The following is a 19,532-nucleotide window of genomic DNA, read 5'->3' on the forward strand; positions in this document are numbered from 1 at the left end:
AAAAGGATCAAAACAATGTCAATTAAGAATAAAAAGGGTATAGGCTTGTAATGTGGGTACCAAATAAAAGGTCTACAGGCTCAAAAGGGTTAACTAGGGATAGATTCTATTTGTGATAAGCAATAAGCTCAAAAAGATCAAAGAAAGCCTAAAATCATTTTTCAAACCGAGCATCACCTAAAATTTCGCTTCAACTCACATACCGGGCAAGTTCTAGATACAAGTACAATACATGGACAATACAAAAACCTTACCACACATGGCACATGACTCATTAAGGACGGTTACATTCCGACTCTCAAGTAATGCAAGTATTCACAGAGCAACGAGATATTAAGCATTAAGCACAAGGTGAACATAAGTCATGTAAACGATACATAGGCGCCACAAAACATGCTATCCAATTTAACAAGGCATCATCAATAAATTCAAATCATACAGAAGATACTACACATGCGAAAGTATAAATATGTTACTATCAAACAAGTCAAGGACGCCTAGGTTCATCATTCTTGCTCCTTTTATTCCCTAAATTCCTAATCTACTCGGAAAGAAAAAAACTACCCGGTTCAAACTACATCCCATGGAAAAGAACCGAGGCACAAAGAAAAACCACAGGGGATTATTACTACCTAAAGAAAGCTAAAAGATATATTTTGGATTTTTGTTTAGACTTTAATCCCTCAAGAAAACTGTCTAGGAGATCAATCGTCGGGAAAAGTCCAATTTTTCTAATTTTTCATTTTTTTTTCTTCACAAAAGCTACTACACTTAAGAATGAGTACTACAACTAAGCTAAAATAGCACAGAAACTTATCCAAACGATCTCCTCACCCCACACTTAAAATTTTGCAATGTCCTCAATGCACATTATAAATAATAAGAGGGTAAACGAGACTCCCTGGTAGGCCAAAGGCCGAAGCAATAGCGGCTCACGAGGTACTCAGACTTCCCCCAGGCATCGTCCTTTGTGTGGGCACCCCACACTTAGTCCTCACCATCTAGCTCGCTTTTGCACTCTTCTAATGGCTTTGCTTCCTATGCTCATAATCCTACAAAACAAAAATAAATACTACAAAATAATAAAAATAAAATAAAATAAAAAGTAAACAAAAATAAAAGAAAGCAGTAACACTGGGTTGCCTCCCAACAAGCGCCTGATTTAACGTAGCGGCACGACGTGAACCACTTTTTGCCTCCACCTCGAACTTATGAATTGAGCCCCTAACATGGCATCCAGTTTGCGGCTATGCTCCAGTGGTGGGGCTACAAAGATAACCAGGCCAAGTAATAAATTTTTCACTCTACACTTCTCGGCCTTTAGATGAGGAATGTATTTTTTGCTTTTTGGCATGACAAATTCAAAAATATAGGCATCATGTTCCTCTTCCATTGACTCCTCCAAAGGCTTAGATGACTCGATTTCCATGTCATCATCCAAATACAATGTCGAAAAATGTTTAGAATGAGGACCAACACGCCCCAACTTTAGAATTGTATTACTATTTATATCCTCATATGTGCACACATTAGAGTCTTCAAATATAACATTATCTGCTACCTCGCATGGCTCTAGTGTACTTTTCTCAACATGGGCATCATCAACAGAAATATGCTCGAATGATTGGCTCTCCACTTTTAGCTCCTCAATTTGGCGTATAAGCTCCTTTTCAGCTTCTGACAACTCATTACTATTTTGTTGGGTGATAGACGCAACAACCTTTGCATTTAATTTATCTTGCAAGTCGTGAATAGTAGTGACAAATTTATAGATCCCTTGTCCCAGTTTAGATCTTCCCTCTATAAAGTGTCTCATCCCATCAGTAAGTTCCTCATGTTGAGCTTCATATATTTCTAACTTTTCAGCCTGTTCTGCCAGCCAAGTTTGGCTCAAAATCTCCTCTTTTTCAAAAATTTTCTCTTGCTGGTACTCGCTCTCTTCATTCAATTCTTCCATATTGGCCTTCATTCTTGTGATTGCTGCCCTCATTCTTTTCATATCTTTTTTGAGTTTATCCTGTTGCTCTGCTACTTGCCTCAGAATATCCCTAATATATGCATCAGGCTCCATATCCTGCACTTCATTGCCCCTATCAAACTCAGAAATATCATTAGAAAGATCATAATAAGGGCTCAGAGAAGGATGAACAAAATTAGGATAACCATCCCAATGGCCATCTTGACCACCACACATATTACAAATATTCCACTCAAAGGATTGAGATTGTGCGCACAACTCGCTCCTGGGAACATTCTGACAATTTTTCCACCAGTGGGGTCCTCCACAATATGGACAAGGATCATCAAAATAAGAATAACCATCATTCGAACAATTTTTATTCCAAGATGCCATGCTAAAATAAATAAAAAAATACTAACTAAAATAAAATAATAAAAAAAAACATGAATAGATAAAAAAAATGTCTAATCTAGAAAAATAGCAAATTTCTAAGTCCCCGGCAACGGCGCCAAAAACTTGTTGCGACCAAACACACTCACGCAAGTATACGCGGTCGTCAAGTAATAAAGTGACTAAAAGTCGGATGTCGAACCCACGAGGACTTATGATTAACTATTAACTAAATTAGACTATCCCAATTATCTAAATAAGAATTAAATCTAAAAATATTTTATTCTAACTAATTAAATAAGAAAAATATAAATAATAAACTTTGAACAGAGAAAGAGCAGATTTTAATGATATCAATGTAATGAAAACGATCTAGGGTTATGGGCTATCTAACAATCCTATTGTATTCTTCAATTGAATTGACCGACTAATTTATCTAGCTTATTGGTTGACAGGGTTAATATTGCTCATAAGAATCTGTCGAGTTCTTACTCGCCTATTCAAGCTAACCTAACGCCTATATGTCTATGGAGTTAGAATCAACAAGAACGCATTTATAATTCCTGTAAATCAACCAAGCGAGGCAATTAGGTATATGTCTATCCTAACCACGAATCTGTTCCCCGATGCCCGAGTTCAAGAACTTGCCCTACTCAATCCTATATGCAATATAGAATTCCCACTTTCGAGTTCAATTCTAGATTCGTAGATAATATTCAATTGGTGATCAAGCAATTAAATAATTAAGTGCAAGATTGAATAAATAAACTAATATGATAAATCAAGAAGTCAAAATCAATATCCGAATAACAATAGTCATGAAAGAACCACAACCCTAGAACGTGAAGTTTAGCTCCACATAGACATGGTAGCCAAACAACAAATCATACAAAGAAACATAAAAATTACTAAGTTTGGTGGGAGAAAGAAGAAACTTGATGAATTCCGGCCTCCACAGCTTTGTCGTGGCTTTTTTTTCCCTTCCCAATATGTTCGATGACCTAAAAGAGGCATTTTTGGCTTATATATTGCGTACCAAAGTCGTGGGCCAAAGTTCTCCTATTTCTAATCCAAATCGGCTTCAGGGATTGATGCTAAGGTGGATGCGACGCATCCACCTTGTCCTCCATTTCTCAGCTTGCATGCGATGGTGGACGCGACGCATCCAGCCTTCTCTTCTACTTCCCAGTTTCGCACGCGATGGCGGACGCGATGGCCCAACTTCACTGCTAAGGTTGCATGCAGGATGATGTTTTCCTAGGTTGGATGCGACGCATCCAACCCTTCTTCCTCTGGCTACACCACCTTTTCTTCATATTTTGCACTCCGAACACCTTAAATTTGTCACACATAACTTAATTAGTCATCAAACCAATAATTACACCATGTTGGGTGTTTTAAAGATTAAATAACATCAAGAAGTGGTTAAAACATGGGCAAAGTAACATCAACACATATCGAAATATGCCAAACATCATGTGTATTGCGGATTTTTATCATAAAAATTAATTATTTAATTTACAAAACAAATATATAAAATTATGAAAATATTTAAATTGACACACATAAGAATTCAGGATAGCTTGGTGCTACTAGGCCTCAAATATCGAGCCTGGAACCCATAGGTATATACTCTGTCCAATTAAATATGATAAAAATTAATTATTTAATTTACAAAACAAACATACAAAATTACGAAAATATTTAAATTGACACACATAAGAATTCAGGATAGCTTGGTGCTACTGGGCCTCAAATATCAAGCCTGGAACCCATAGGTATATACTCTGTCCAATTAAATATGATAAAAATTAATTATTTAATTTACAAAACAAACATATAAAATTACAAAAATAATAAAATTGACACATACAAGAACTCAGGATAGCTTAGTCCTACTGGCATCAAATATCGAGCCTGGAACCCATAGATATATACTCTGTCCAATTAAATATTGTATAATTATAAAAAATAATTATTTAATTTACAGATCAAACATACAATTAATGTTGTTTAATTTACAGTAGACGACATGGACGTGCCGCCTATGCATCCCGGACCTGTCTTTGATGAGCTATTAGTGTTACAGGGCGATCATAGGTCCGCCTACATATGAGAGGGAGAGTTACTGGCCCAGACTCTCCGCGCCAGGAGAGTGGACGACATGTGAGATTTTATGAAGGATAGAGATCTCCATCCACGTGTAGTCCAGCGCCTGCGGGATACGGGCTTCTACAGGATTTTAGAGATCGGGCGGCTGCAGCTCGACTGGTCTTTGATCACGGCCCTGATAGAGCGGTGGCGACCGGAAACGCACACTTTCCACCTGCCCATTGGCGAGGCCACCATCACGCTGCAGGACGTGGAGGTTTTATATGGGACACCTGTTGATGGACTGCACGTTACACTGCCTCAGGCTCTGAGAGAGATGACGCGTGGGCAGTATTTGGACATGCTGCAGTAGCTCACTAGTTTCAGGCCACAAGATGAGACTACACACTCGGGGCAATTGCATGAGTTTGACAGCTATTCGACAGTATTTGGAGATATTGCACCCCGACATCACCGGGGAGACAGATGATCTGCATATTCACTGGTATACGAGGTTGTCGCTGCTCCTTTTGTTTGGGGGGGTCTTGTTCCCGAACACTTCGAGGAACCTAGTCAGCTTGCGATTTCTTCATCATCTTCAGTTGCTAGATGATTTACCCCAGTACAGCTGGGGTGCTGCTGTTCTTACCTACTTGTACAGGCATCTGTGTCGGGCGAGCATGGGCACCCAGGATGACATATGTGAATTTTTGCCGCTTCTACAGCTGATAACATATTCGAATACTCTGTTCATTCCTTCCAATTCTATCTAGTCAAAAAATTTCTTAAATTTTAAGTCAACTTTGTATGTTAGGTTTGGGCCTAGGAGCGATTCCTGCAGTTGCATCCACCTCTACCACCATTACCTCCGGATGTATCACCTTCATTTCTCCCTCTAGCTAGGAGGTGGGTTCTCCGGCGTGGATATGTACGAGATTATGAGGCTCGGCATAATCTCCCCCTTTGCAGGGATGTGTTGGATATGCTGGAGGGCGCACAGGTAAATGTGTACCTAAACTTACTTGGTATAGCTTCACATGTGTTGCGCATACTCACGTTTTCTGTTGTTATTTGATAGTTCATCTGGATGCCATACAGCGACGACTAGATAGGTGGCCTGCCCGATTATTGCTCGGCCGACCGACTGATTTGGATCACTTCTGTCCCGCTCATGTGCCTCAATATTGTGGAGCATCATGCCACGGAGCGGGTACTTCGCCAGTTTGGCCGTCCGCAGTATATACCGAGCGGGCCTACATGGGAGACCACACATTATCAGCGGGATTATCGTTCCAGGGCGGACGACGCATATGTAGCATGGCTAGAGGCGCAGGTCCATACTTGGGACCGACGAGCTGACCTGACCCCCCCCCTCTTCACAGATTCAGACGGAGACTATTCAGCTCTATATGCCCTGGTACTTCCGCGTTACCCGACTTTTTGTCGGGAATCCCATTCATCAAGCTGGCTGTCGGTACGTTCCATACGTCGGGCGGCACGAGGCCCTGGTATGTTTTCTGTTATTATTAATTATATAACTGTAACTTAGTGTTCTGTGGTTTATATTTTATTTGTTGTGCAGGCTATTGGCCTACATATAGTCTACCAGATGGGACTGCAGATGCTGCAGCATGCCGGCGAGGGAGCGGCCGCTTTGCATGATTACGGCCGCAGGTTGCAGAGGTGGCTGCCCCGACACGGCAGCGAGCTCGAGAGGATCAGCGCTTGGGACACGACTCTGCTTATGTGGCGCCAGAGCAGTACTAGCAAGGTAGGGGTATCGCACGACCCTGCTTTGTATTTTATGTAAATATTATTTTATGTAAATAATAACAATATTTTTTTATGCTTACATAATATGCGCATTATGTTTTTATTTCCCCGTTCCTTCTTGATTTTAATACTACAATACAAACACAAAACATAACAACTTAATATAATTTAAATTCAGTACAACTAATGAAAATACATAACACGGGAAACATAAAGATAAAGTAGTACACTCAACACATACATGTCATTGTTTAGTCACTACCGCCCATTATTCTCTGCTCCAACCACTTAAATTTCTCTTCCATCTTATTTTTTTCTAATTCTGCCTATTTAAGTTTCTCCTTCAACTCCGCAATTTCTCGTTTATATTCTTTTTCATATTCATAATGTTTTAAGGTCAAATCATGAAGATACTGCAAAGATCGTTTGTAGCATTCCTGCTTACAGGGTTCATCAATCCATACCTCAAAATTGCAAAAAGGTTCGCCGGAAACCCTATAAAACTTGTTCACACACATCCAGTAGCGGCGTCCAACTTCACCATCATCCCAACAGTCATTCATCAAATATTTTTTGCCGCACTGGCACCTTGGTACATAAAGGCGTTCAGACATTTGTTAAACCATTAAAAAAAACCTTGCTTTTATGGAAAGTTTTGCTATTGGTTATTGTTAAGAGCAGAAAATAACTAGAATGCGCCCGTTATTTATAGGCAAGGCAACACACATAACGTAGTATTTAACCGCGCTATATATATTCACATAACGTAGTATTTAACCGCGCTATGCTTTGCGTGTTAAAGATGATTACGGATACAAAACAGCTTTTTCTCAGACGGGCAACTTTTCAGTTCGACAAGACAATACATATAACGTAGTATTTAACTGCAATATATATATATTCACATAACGTAGTATTTAACCGCACTATATATATTTACATAACGTAGTATTTAACCGCGCTATGTGTATTCACATATTTATCAGAAATCTACCTTTAACTCAACTATTTTTGAACTATATTTATCAAATATATTCACATATTTTTCTATTTTTTAATCCAATACTATTTTTGATTACATGAACGGGAGGGAGAAATGCATTAATTTACTCAACTGGAAAATGTTAAATATCAATAAGATTTAACAATAATGGAAACATAATTTTATTTGATACATCTTGCAACATAAACAAAACAGCTACTTATTACAACATAAACTCATTGATAGTTAGCCACATTAGAAGAACACCCACCATGAGCTTGATTACCACCGCCACCTAAACCAGCCGAAGGACATTTTTGACGGTGGTGTCCTGTTTGCGAGCATATACCACATTTGCGCGCATAAACGGTATCGCTAACATCCATTTCGTTCCGTATACACGTTCTCTTCTGCACCTGTATTCGACGCAAATAGTCCTTGTTACACACCATTTTAAATGGTTCTGACGGCCAATAATGCTCAGCACCCACTGGCTACAACTGCCCACTATAGGTGTTTAAGTAAGCAGCAACATTATATTGTTTATCAACGTAGTTGGTTGGCCCTAAACCTGTATGTTGAAAGCACCTGATAGCATGTGAGCACAGCATGTGGTAGATGGACCATTTCCCACAAGAGCATAAACTTCTAGATTCATTTATGGTATGTACAGTATTCCCTAGGTTTTGATGGATAGTAGTGCGAACTTCAAAAACATTTCTGTCGTGACCATACAGCAAAAATGAATGCCAATGTGCTCGCCGCCTGCATTTCTCAAATCTCTTCATCGGCAGTGGCATAAATTCAACACCCATTTCCATCAATGACGTTGCAGCTGCAGCCCTTTCAATAAACCTCTCCGCCATCTGCTTGAACGACATCCGCACCATGGCAGTGACAGGCAATCCTTTTGCCGACTTCAATAACCCGTTGAAAGACTCTGACACGTTTGTAGTCAGAATTCCCCATCTTCTTCCACCATCCATATGCAAAGTCCACTTGTGAAGCTCATGTCGCATCAACCAATGATAGGCTCTCTCGTCTTCCTGCCTGATAGATTCCATGTGCCTCCAGAATTTATGCTCTTGGTGGTCTGTTGCTGCCATCCACATCAAATCATGCAGATCCTTTTTAGGATGTGACTTCCGGAAATTGACCTTAAAGTGCCTCACACAGTAATTGTGGTAGGCATAAGGTTCTTGCCATGCAGGCAAGTTCTCTACAGAACTTAAGATACCACCATGCCGATCAGATATTAGACAAATGCCGGAATGCTGTTTGACAACGTGCTCTTTCAAATAGTTTAAAAGCAGCGTCCACGTCTCTTGGCTTTCATTGGCACAAATAGCAAAAGCTAGAGGAAATATTTGTCCATTAGCATCTACTGCAACGGCTATCAACAGCTTGATATCATACTTTCCATTGACATGAGTACCGTCTATGGATATTACTGGCCGGCAATGCGAAAAACCATCAATTGCTGGTTTAAATGCCCAGAACACGTAATTGAATATATATTCTGATTTTTTCGGAATCCGCTCAAGCTTCCATTCAACAACCGTCCCGGGGTTAAAGTGTTGCAGTGCGGCCATGTACTTGGGTAGAGCTGCAAATGACTTATCCCAGTTACCATAAACAATTTCAAACGCACGTTTGCTCCCGAGAAATGCCTTTCTTTTGGTAATGGTATGGCCATATTCCTGATGGACTGATGTAATGCACTCTTTGATTTTATACCTTATGGACACTTCAAGGTGTGGAATAAGGATAAGAGAAATCAAGTCAATATCCAAGTTGTAGTGATTCCCATTGAATGTGTCCATTTCACATCTGTGGGTGGGAATATATTTACCCACTTTCCACAGACCTATGTTCTTCTTGCTCGCACGTAGCATCTAATGACAACCCGTAAATCATCTGCGACAAACAACCTTGTAGACATCCGGACTCGATCTCCCATACCGTCATCTCACGATACTCTTTTACGCTGTACATTTTTGCTGTCCTGCTTAGGCGCACTTTATCGGGAAAAAGCATGACCTTTGCCAGCACCGTTGGTCTAGAATCATCCCACATTGTTGTCCGAATTTTATCAAAAACCCTTGTGAGAGCATCCACATCCGGCATACTTGGCAAGTTATCAAGGTATGGAACCTTCCTTGAATGAAACGGCACTTGGGACTCGTACACTCTTATTTTAACGGGGGGTGGAGCATACTCCCTCGTCAAATCAGATCCTTCATTCTCTTCCTCCTCATCACCATCCTCACGAGGGAAGGGTGTGTCGTCTCCGGAATCATCGGCATTGTTGTCATAATCATTGTTCTCTTCCTCACTCTGTGCATCTGCCAGATCCCGATTTAATATATCGTCTTCAGGCAATTAAGTGAGGACAGGTGGTTCAACTTGCTCGTTTTCACTGCACAAACAATAAAATAATAAGCTACTGAAATTAATAAATACTTTCCATATAGTTGTATCACTTCACTTACAAGTCGTAACGTGTTAGACATTCCTTGATGGACATTATCCTGTTGGTGATGACTTCCGGATGGACCACCATGATCCAACACACCAGAACTACGCATATTCCAACTGGGCGTGAGTTCATAACTTGTAAAAGTCATATCTGGCCGGTACCCCCTGTGGAATATATGAGTATTAATACAAATTCAATACAACAAAAATATACATCGTAACACTAAGAAAAATTAAAGTTTACCACTCGTCTTGTAAATTATGTAAAGCATGAGAGAAATTATTTCCTCGCTCCTCATTCTCTCGTGGTGATAAGTTTAAATCAGGGCAAACTCTTTCATCCAGAACCTGTACGGCAAAAACTGCAACCTCATTATTGCGAACGTCTTCGACCTTGACGTACATTTCCAACATTTTTATCATAAGAAATTCCCGGTATTCATTCGGAGTCCTCAAAAAATCCCTCTAAGTTTCATCATCGTCGAAGTTAAACTCAACGTAACAAGCAACCCCTTGCGGAGTGACGGAATACGGATATCTTTCGGTTACTTTAAGGTTCACCGAACGTTTTCCCACACTCATTTTATTACATAACAACGATACAAATCTATCGTACTCCATTGTAAGTGGTAACTTAACATGACACTGTGGAGATAAACTATAGCTCACAGAGTTATTCGCCACCACAACCTCACCCCCCCCCCCCCAAATATAATGAAACCCTTACTTTTCGCTCTTCAGACATTATGAAAAAATGCTTGAGAATTTAACAAGAAAAAAAATTTGAAAGAGAGTTAGGAATATTTTTGAATGGATTTTTGTAAAATCCTAACGCCTTTAAATAAAGCAATGCCTAGCTCGGTGGGCTGAATTGTATAGCGCTCTTTAAAAGAGCATTATACCCATTTGAATTATTGTTATGTCAGTTAAACGCATGAGACTTATTAGTGGGCCCACAAAACAGGTATAGCACGGTTATATACCGCGCTATGTATATAGCGCGGTTTACAGTGGCGTTATATTTTAACGGTCAAAACTCCGTTAAAGTATAGCGCTCTTTAAAAGAGCGTTATATATAAAAATATCACTCTTTTTTTAACACACATTTCCGACACACTTGTCCAAAAGAACCACAAATGGGTTCTGAACTCAAAAACAGTGTGAGAAGAAAGAAAGAGAGAAAAAGCAAAAGCTGTGGACTTGACTATTTTACCACAATGGAAACTCGTTACCCTCCACTTCTTGAGTTTGAGTCACCCCAAGAGCAAGATGGGAGTTCTTGGAAGGAGGGAGCCGAGAGTCTATCGGAAACAGCCTCTCTATCCAAGGGTAGGGTTAAGTTATGCGTACACACTTCCCCAAACCCCACTAGTGGAAATATACTGGATTGTTGTTGTTGTTGTTGTTATATATATATATATGTGTGTGAATACATACAGTAAGGAAGGAAAGACAAATTTTACCAGAAGTAGTAGAAGGCAATATATATATATATATATATATATATATATATATATATATATATATATATATATACACGAGTGCAAACAAGAGAGGAAGAACTTGGATCCTCTCTTTGCCTTTTGGGGTTATTATCTCTGTGCAGCTGCAGCGTTTGCTGTTGCTGCTGCTGCTGTAAAGTATAGTAAGTTGTTGCCTTTCTCTTCTTTTAGTCGCTGGAACCCAAGTACTTTTCACATGGGTTTGGCATTGAAAGCCTCGGCTCTTGCAACAAGTTCTACATTTCATGTGTTCACAATCTTTCTTGAAAATTGTTGATTCCTCTAAAAGTTTTTTTACAAAATACTAGTAATAACAGATTAGATAGAGGCATCGAAGCCAATATTATACTAATTTACGAAGAGATAAGCTAATTTTGGCTAATGATTTTAATAATTAAAGCTATTAAATGCATTTCTCAATAATGTAAGACAGATAATATGGAGCGGAATATCTTTTTTTTAAGACATTGTGAGGTAGCTGCACAAAAATAAGACTGTTTTCCACAGCCCTAAAAAAAATTGAAAGGTCTTAACTAAAATAATATCTTGAGAAATAGCAACTTTTATTGAGATTGATAGCACTACAACTTTTAATGCTTTAGATTTAACAACTAGGTTAACTAAAACATTACAGTAATCTAATTTCATCTCTTTGTTGGATAATCATCTCTTTGTTGTCAATAATTGTCAATAATCATCTCTTTGTTGGATAAGAAAGGCCTTTAAATTGGCATTGTTGATTCTATAAAATTCTATAGTTATGAAATCTAATTTCATAAGGAAAACAAAGATGCAAAAAAAAAAAAAAATGTATGCATTGTAATACTACAATTTGCTGTTTCATAATTTTTGGTTTAGAAATGCATTTTCTTACAAATTTTGATACTTTTGTTTTATAGAAAAATGACCATTACAATGTGTATACTTACTATAATTAAAAGTTGGGTTATTTATACTTTTGACAATGAAATTAGAATAAACTAAATTTTAAATGTCAATATCATTATCGCACTATCCTGCTCTATTTTTGTTTTGGTCCAAATAGTCCTACGAAGCATTCCACTGAATCTTGTTAATTGGTTTAAAATTTATCTTTTCGAAATTTCTGTTATCTTCGTATCATATATTATCTGAAGTTTATACACTTCTTAAGAAATTAAGATATTTGATTAGCCTTAATATTTGTCTAAGCTACCTTTTATCTCTCCTTTAAACGCCCTGCCTAATTAACATTCCACTAATTAGAGCAATAAAGGTAAATATAGATATGAGAAAAGCTAGTAATAAATAATATTTCATTTTCTAAACGTCAAATATTTTACAACAAATTCACTTCGCCAACCCAACTAATTAATTGGGACAGGTGGTACACAAATATAAGACTCCGTATCCACACACCTCCAAATATTAAGGGGCTTTTTTTATTTTTAGCCCGCGCCAGAAACTATTTATATTTGGTAGTTGAAAAAGTATATAAAATTTGAATAATTTTTGTATATAACATATATATACATTTTCAGCTATTATTTTGAGAGCGGCTATACAATATCATTTTCCTAAATATTTAATAAGATCTTAACTAAACTTATACCTTGAGAATTAGCAACTTTTTTGAGATTGAAAACACTACGACGTTCAATGCTTTAATTTAGAGTAGTAGATTTATCAAAACACCAAACTTCAGTCATACAAGTAAATCTGCAACATGCCCTGAACCCCCTATCCCTTCCCGAGGCGTAGTCAAAATTTGAAATTTATAGGTTCAAATTTCTAACACTTTTAAGTTACTGAATTCTAAATTAACAATTTGTACATATGAAATAAATTTCTTAAGACAGAATTCGGCTTAACCCGTACCACTAGTGCTAGCTCCGCCACTGCCTCCTCAACACCCTGAAGAAATATGATATTAGGACTGTAAAATTTTGCCCAAGCCCAAATGACCCGCCCAAGGTTGGGTTAATTATTGACCCGTCCATTTATTGAACTCAATCTATATTGACCGAACACATCTCAACCCATTTACAGTTCGGTTGGATGAGCGACTATTTGGATTAATTCTTCTTAATTAAAGCTTGATAAGAGTTGAGCGAGTTGGACTATGACCCAAATTTTATTCCATCTTGACCACCCCACCTCAGCCCAAGTAACTTTTGGGTGGATCATTGACCCGTCCATTTATTGGCTCAGGAATAACCTGTGATCAATTTGCATTAGGAAATGGTACTGTCAATAACATCATTTTTCCAGGAAGTGGGGGGGGGGGGGCTTCAACGGAACTGGGGAGGGGGGGGGGGGGGGAAATACTACATATTGACACAACTCCTACTGTAACCTAGATCCTCTTCTTTCTGAAACTGACTGCTACAAAACAGTCAAGATCCAAAAGGATAATTATCAAATCCATATTGTTCTTCCTCTAACATGCCTCCATCTTGATCCTGCATTACATAAGCAAATACCATCCTTTAGGAAAATGCCGCTCCACAAAATTAAAATAATAGCCGACAAATGTATATTTTTGTTAAATATAATATACATATCTTATACATAATCAATGTATATTTTTTTTATATTTGGCTAGCGGCTGGAATTATGTTTTGACAGATTGGCCAAATGTGTTAAAAAGCCCAATCCTTATAATGCACCACCACTTACCATTATTTTGAATTTTTTTTGTATCTTTCAAAATTTTCCCTTTCTTTTTCTTGGTAATGTATGTAATGGAAAAAGTTAAGGACACATGCACGAATTTAACTGAGGGTTTCCTAAATCCAATCTCATTATAGCAAAGGGGACAAAGTGCAGAATCGTAGGTGTGAAACTATAGTGGGGGAATGTGTTAAAAGGAGACGAGATAGACCTAAAATCACGTAGAAGGAAGTTGTCTCGAAAGACCTACAAATCCTTGGAATCAATACAGATTTAGCTAAAGATAAATTACGTTGGAAGAAAATGATCCATATAGGTGATACTTACTAGTTGAGAATAGGTCTTATACTTGTAAAGAAATTTTAATATCATTATTATTATTATTATTATTATAATTATTAATATTATTATTATTATTATTATTTATCTTATTCTTTAACTTCAACTTTTATTTTATTTTGGTATTGATGTTGATATAAGTTGAGTCTAAAGAAAGAAATGAGGATCCATATCGACGACCCCAACTTGTTTAGGACTGGGACCCAGTTGTTGTTGCAGTTGTTTAATAGTGGCAGATCAAAAAAGAACTTGACGAGCGAAATCCGCTGACAAAAACAAAAAAAAAGGAGCCTTTTGAATTCTGATGTCTAGGAGACCCTGATAACCAAGGATCAGTGGTGATTGGGCTGATGCGGTATCTTGGAAACTGGGATTTGATGGTATACAAATAAGAATTATGCCATTCAATCTCATATTGCAGGAAATCCAAGAATTTCGGGGGGGCACTAAGCACGAGCGAAAACAGTTGAAAAGTCTACTGTTTGAAATATAGAGTTATGCAACTAAAAATGAGATGAAATGAACAATGAACTCAGAAGTAGAACACAATATAAAAGGACATTCACTATAGTTTCACACAGGTGTACAGGTCGATATAAGTATGCACCTGATTGACATTAGATGTAACGCCAGATGAACCCCAGGGGAAAAAAGTGTTCAATCCCAAGAAGCTATGGGAGGAGATAGCGCACCGAGCCGTTTAATTCAGCCCCGCTTTTGTGGTATTGGTCGGTACAGTTGGGGAAGCAAAAATATGGTAATCACACCCTCTGCAGATTTCTTTCATGAGTTGGATGCAAAAATCTATCAGATCTATTTTCAATCGTTTCCAATTTCAGATGAACATGTGTTGATATATAGTAATCCAGCTATACATTTAAGTAAGGAACATTTTACTGATTTGCATATCACTACTATTTATAAGTCTCCGAAGATGCAGGTCAAGTAATTAGATTCATCTCTTGATCAAATCAATTATCTTACATTGAACTATTGTTTTTATGACACCTAGATTTACCTTTCAGTTTTAAGAAGGGGTTTTTTCATTTTTGGCCCATCGGCCGAAATTAATTATCCGCTAGCGCAAATATACAAAACATATCAGACTACGTAAATTATATGTATATTTATGTATATTATGTATATTTATACTTAATACACAAAACATATACATTTTTCGGCTATTATTTTTTTAGGGCTGCCCAACAATGTAATTAGACCTTTTAAGAATCCAGTATCTTCATTTATGCTGAGAAAAGTTGAAATATGTGAGTTTCAAAGTTAAGAGAGGCATGTCAATAAAAGGTAATCATACCCGTTTCATTGCACTCATTAGATCATCTAGGGAGTCATAGCCCTGTGGACTAAAACCAACTTGTTGCTTTGTTGGCTCCAAGAGGTAGTCTTCATTTGACCTTGTCCTTGAGTCGGGGGTTAACTTTTCATTCTCAGCATGCTGTATGAGTGCCGACGAACCTCCATTTGATCTACCAATCAGTGACACGTCCATCCTTCTGCTGAAGTTCTCGTTGCTTTGTTTCATACAATGGCTTAAAGAAGCCATGCTACCGCCATTGTTGGGAACCTGGGAGCTTAAGTTGCCGAAAGTATTATTTGAGTTGTTGGAATAACGTTGTTTATTGTCAGCCCATGTTTGAGATGGCGTTTGATTCATACTCTGAACAGCGCCAGCCGTACAATCACGAAATTGGATTTTTCCCCTTGAATCTTCAAAAGAAGGCGAAACTGTGGTGGTGGAAGCAAAATCAAGAGAGCTGTTCTGCAAATGAGGCGGCGCAGCTGAAGAATTATCATCTCTAACACTACTTTGAGGCAAATGGCTGTTAAGGAAGGCTTCTGTCAGTGGAAACGAACTCGACTGAAACTTCGATAACTGAACCGAATTTTGCCAGTTCTCGTTACAGCTACCTTGGTCCAGAAAGTTGGAAGCACCGTTAACACCGGTATTGAAGGAGTCCGAGCTAAATGGAGTCATGTTGATAGAGTTCCCTTGTAGTAGCATAGGATTATTCGGAGCATTGGATAACGAGTTATTTGAGTAACCAAGAACATCAGCGGTAAGCAATCTTGACTCGTCTAAAGGAATATGTGCCGAGGACTTACTCTGTTGCAATTGATCAAGCTCCAACGATGCAGGAATTCCGTGAAATAAACTAGCATTCTGGCTAGCAGGTAGAATATTTGGATTCAGTTTTGCGAAAGCATTGACGGAATTACTCAAATTTTGACCATGACTAGGTTGGAGTAGCTGAGTTGCGGCCAGATTGCGAACGCTTAGACCAGCAGCACTATTTAGTCTTCCAAGCATGCCCCCTGAAGTGTAGGACGACAAGGTAGGATGAGCATACCGTCCTGATCCAGCTAATGTTCGAAAATCTCCAAGTCTGTCCAGTGAACCCATTCGCAAATAATCCTTGCCCCCTAATGCGGCAGCCATGTTGGCTTGCTGGGTTGCTACTGTACTTATCCTTTTCAAGTAAAGCCTATACTTCTGTAGCACAGAAAGGAAAAACTGATTAAGAACTCTAAAACTGTATCGTAACAAAGGTAATAGCAAAGAACAAGGAGTAAGACTAGTGCCTGGAGATGGCTTGCCACATTTTCCCTTGTAAGCCCGTCAACATTCATTAGGTCAAGAATCCTCTTTGGGACAGCTTCTGCATCAGAAACAGGACAGAGAAATAGTCAGTTAATATTGGAACATTCATAGCAAACATAGATTAGAGAAAACTTACTAATGCTAAAAAACTCACTTTCGATACCCAACTGATTAACAGCTGCAACAAACTTCCTGTGAAGCTCTATGGACCAAACGACACGAGCTTTCTTCTGATTTGCCGTATCTTCACTGTCAGTTCCATTTTCATCAGTCTCATCTTCTTCATCTTTCCTTTTCCTGTTAAGTTTTCCGTTTGGATCTGCATTACCTGTCGGTGATTGCCCTCGACCACCTTCTCCACTTTCCCGATAAGATTTGTCATGATCGTTAGACTTGCTCCGGCTCTTAGGTTCAACCTTCTTTCTTCGGATTACATGTTGCCATATATTCCTCAGCTCCTCGAGCCGCACAGGTTTCACCAAATAGTCACAAGCACCATGACTAATTCCCTTCATTACAAGTTTTGTATCGCTGTTTGCGGACAACACTGGACCAAAAAAAAAGTTCAAAAATCCAAACATTACCCCTAAAATTCCTGTACTACAATTGAAACAGAATGCAATAAGATATTCGATGCTAGTACTAGTAAAACGTTGAAAATGAGACGAAAGGGATAGATCTATAACTAAGATAAATGAAGGTATTCTACTTACTTATGACGGGAAGATCCATCTCAAGACCAACAAGTTCAAGAAGTTTAAAGCCATCCATATCAGGCATGTGAACATCACTGATTACCAAATCAAATCTATCTCTGTTCTCCCTCAACATTTTCAATGCCATTCTTGCCTGACTTGTGGTAGTTACTGTCCAAAGACAAAAGATCATCTTCAGAATAATAATGCAATTTATTAATAAATCTTAAGGAATCTCAAAATAAATCATGAAAATCCAAGGTTAAAAACTAGACAGAAAATGATTCAAAATCTTCCAACAAAATTTATTTTCAGGGCAAGATTTAACTAAATCTGCCGCTCAGTTGAACTACAAGGCAGTTTCATATGATCTTAAGCAACCAAATTTCACGTGAAAACAGAATTAGAAAGTACAAAATAGAGATTTTAGAGTTGGATTATGTACAAAATACATAACAAAAAGCAAAAAAGTAAATCAAAAGAACTCCATCTTCCCTTATTGTTCTATCATTTTTACTCTTTATTTTATGACCCTTTTTTCCTAACTTTGATTGTTGAAAGTCCATTGTCAAATCAACTAGAAACATGAACCATGCATGGAAAAGAACAGCAAATTGAAGTCATGAAACTGCACATGACAATTTGAAAACCACTTTAACCAGAGCAAAAATCCTTTCTTTATAGAGTATACACTTCAATGCTCCTTTTAAAAGTTAGAAACAAGAAAAAAGAGTTCTGTTTACGAGTGTCTATCCGAAACAGACCTTCAAGTTAGGTTAAGGTATGCGTACATACTAACCTTACCCATTTATGGGATTATAATGGGATTGTTATTGTTGTACAGAAAACCAACTTCACTCCTAGTTAAAAAAATTTCCAACTAGAACAATTAACCAAAAAAACTCAGCAGCAGAAGAAACATATACCATGATACTGGCATTTCCTGAGCAAACCATCCAAAAGCTTCAAACAAATAGGGTCATCATCAACAGCAAGAACCCTCATACCAATTGGAAAATTATCATAATTTTGATAATTTTCCCTTTCAACACCCTTATTATTTCCTCTAATTTCTTCCACAGTCATTTTCTTGAACCACAAAACAACAAGATTGGACAACAAAACAAGATTCCAAGACCAAAAAGATCAAAACTTTAGCACAATCTCCAACCAAAAAAGTTACTTTCTTGAGTTTTTATTAAAACCCAACAAATCCCAATTGGCTAAATAAATCCAAGAAGTTGAAGAAGCAAAAAAAGTTCAAAACTTTACTACTAGAACAATAAAAAAAAGTGACTTTCTTGAATTTTTATCAAAACCCCCAGAAAAACCAATTGCCTGAATCAATCCAAGAAGTTGAAGAAGCAAGAAAAGTTCAAAACTTTACTACTAGAACAATTAAAAAAAAGTGATTTTTTTGAATTTTTATCAAAACCCCAGAAATCCCAATTGCCTAAATAAATCCAAGAAAGTGAAGAAGATATCAATTAGACAAGAGAGACGAGATTGAGACTTTTGAAATGGTAGTAGTAGTAGTAAGTAAGTAAAAAAGCTGTACGTGTGGACAATGATGGGGTAATGGCCAGAACAGAGTGATTGGTTTCAACCCAACAATACAACAAATCATAGAAATTTTCTAGTGATCACCTCTCTATCTCTCCTCCACTATACTTTTTCTTCTTCTTTTTGTGTTTGTCCTTTACTTTTCTCCCTATGTACCCACCCCCATACTCCACAACCTCTTTTCTTTCTCACAAAACCATTGGTGGGTAATAAAATAGTCCTTTTTGGGGTATGTTATACTATATAGGCTCGTTTGTTAGGATATATTAGAAATAATTAATCTCAAAATTAAATTTAAGATAAGTTTATCTCATATTTAATTGAAATAAAATTATAATATAATTAATTTTGAAATTAGTTATCTCGAAATTATACTATTATTTTTATCTCTACGAGAAAGTGACAAAAAATGCAAATAATCAGAAAAATCTACAATTAATCCTAAAATAACAAATAATTAACTAACCAAACGATCCAGGTAGATATA

General features: G+C 37.6%; 1 protein-coding gene across 3 annotated transcripts; it reads right to left on the reverse strand.

Annotated features, from left to right (window-relative positions):
* Positions 1-13,353: 13,353 nt before the first annotated feature.
* On the reverse strand, positions 13,354-19,250 carry LOC107819882 (two-component response regulator ARR12). 3 transcript variants are annotated; one of them, XR_012701887.1, is made up of 7 exons: positions 18,409-19,250; positions 17,501-17,653; positions 16,942-17,334; positions 16,769-16,845; positions 15,483-16,679; positions 14,775-14,947; positions 13,483-13,617 (listed from the first exon to the last, which is right to left on the reverse strand). XR_012701887.1 is itself a non-coding variant. In XM_016646055.2 (6 exons), the coding sequence occupies exons 1-6, from the start codon at positions 18,566-18,568 to the stop codon at positions 13,552-13,554; spliced, it is 2,046 nt and encodes a 681-aa protein (XP_016501541.2). In that variant the 5' UTR covers positions 18,569-19,249; the 3' UTR covers positions 13,354-13,551. The 3 variants fall into 3 exon arrangements, 2 of the variants coding, with proteins under 2 accessions (XP_016501541.2, XP_075092695.1); XM_016646055.2 differs by lacking the exon at positions 14,775-14,947 and having other exon boundaries at positions 13,354-13,617; positions 18,409-19,249; XM_075236594.1 differs by lacking the exon at positions 13,483-13,617 and having other exon boundaries at positions 14,780-14,937; positions 18,409-19,249.
* Positions 19,251-19,532: the final 282 nt, after the last annotated feature.

Source organism: Nicotiana tabacum, chromosome 18, assembly GCF_000715075.1.
Source record: "Nicotiana tabacum cultivar K326 chromosome 18, ASM71507v2, whole genome shotgun sequence".
NCBI lineage: Eukaryota > Viridiplantae > Streptophyta > Magnoliopsida > Solanales > Solanaceae > Nicotiana > Nicotiana tabacum.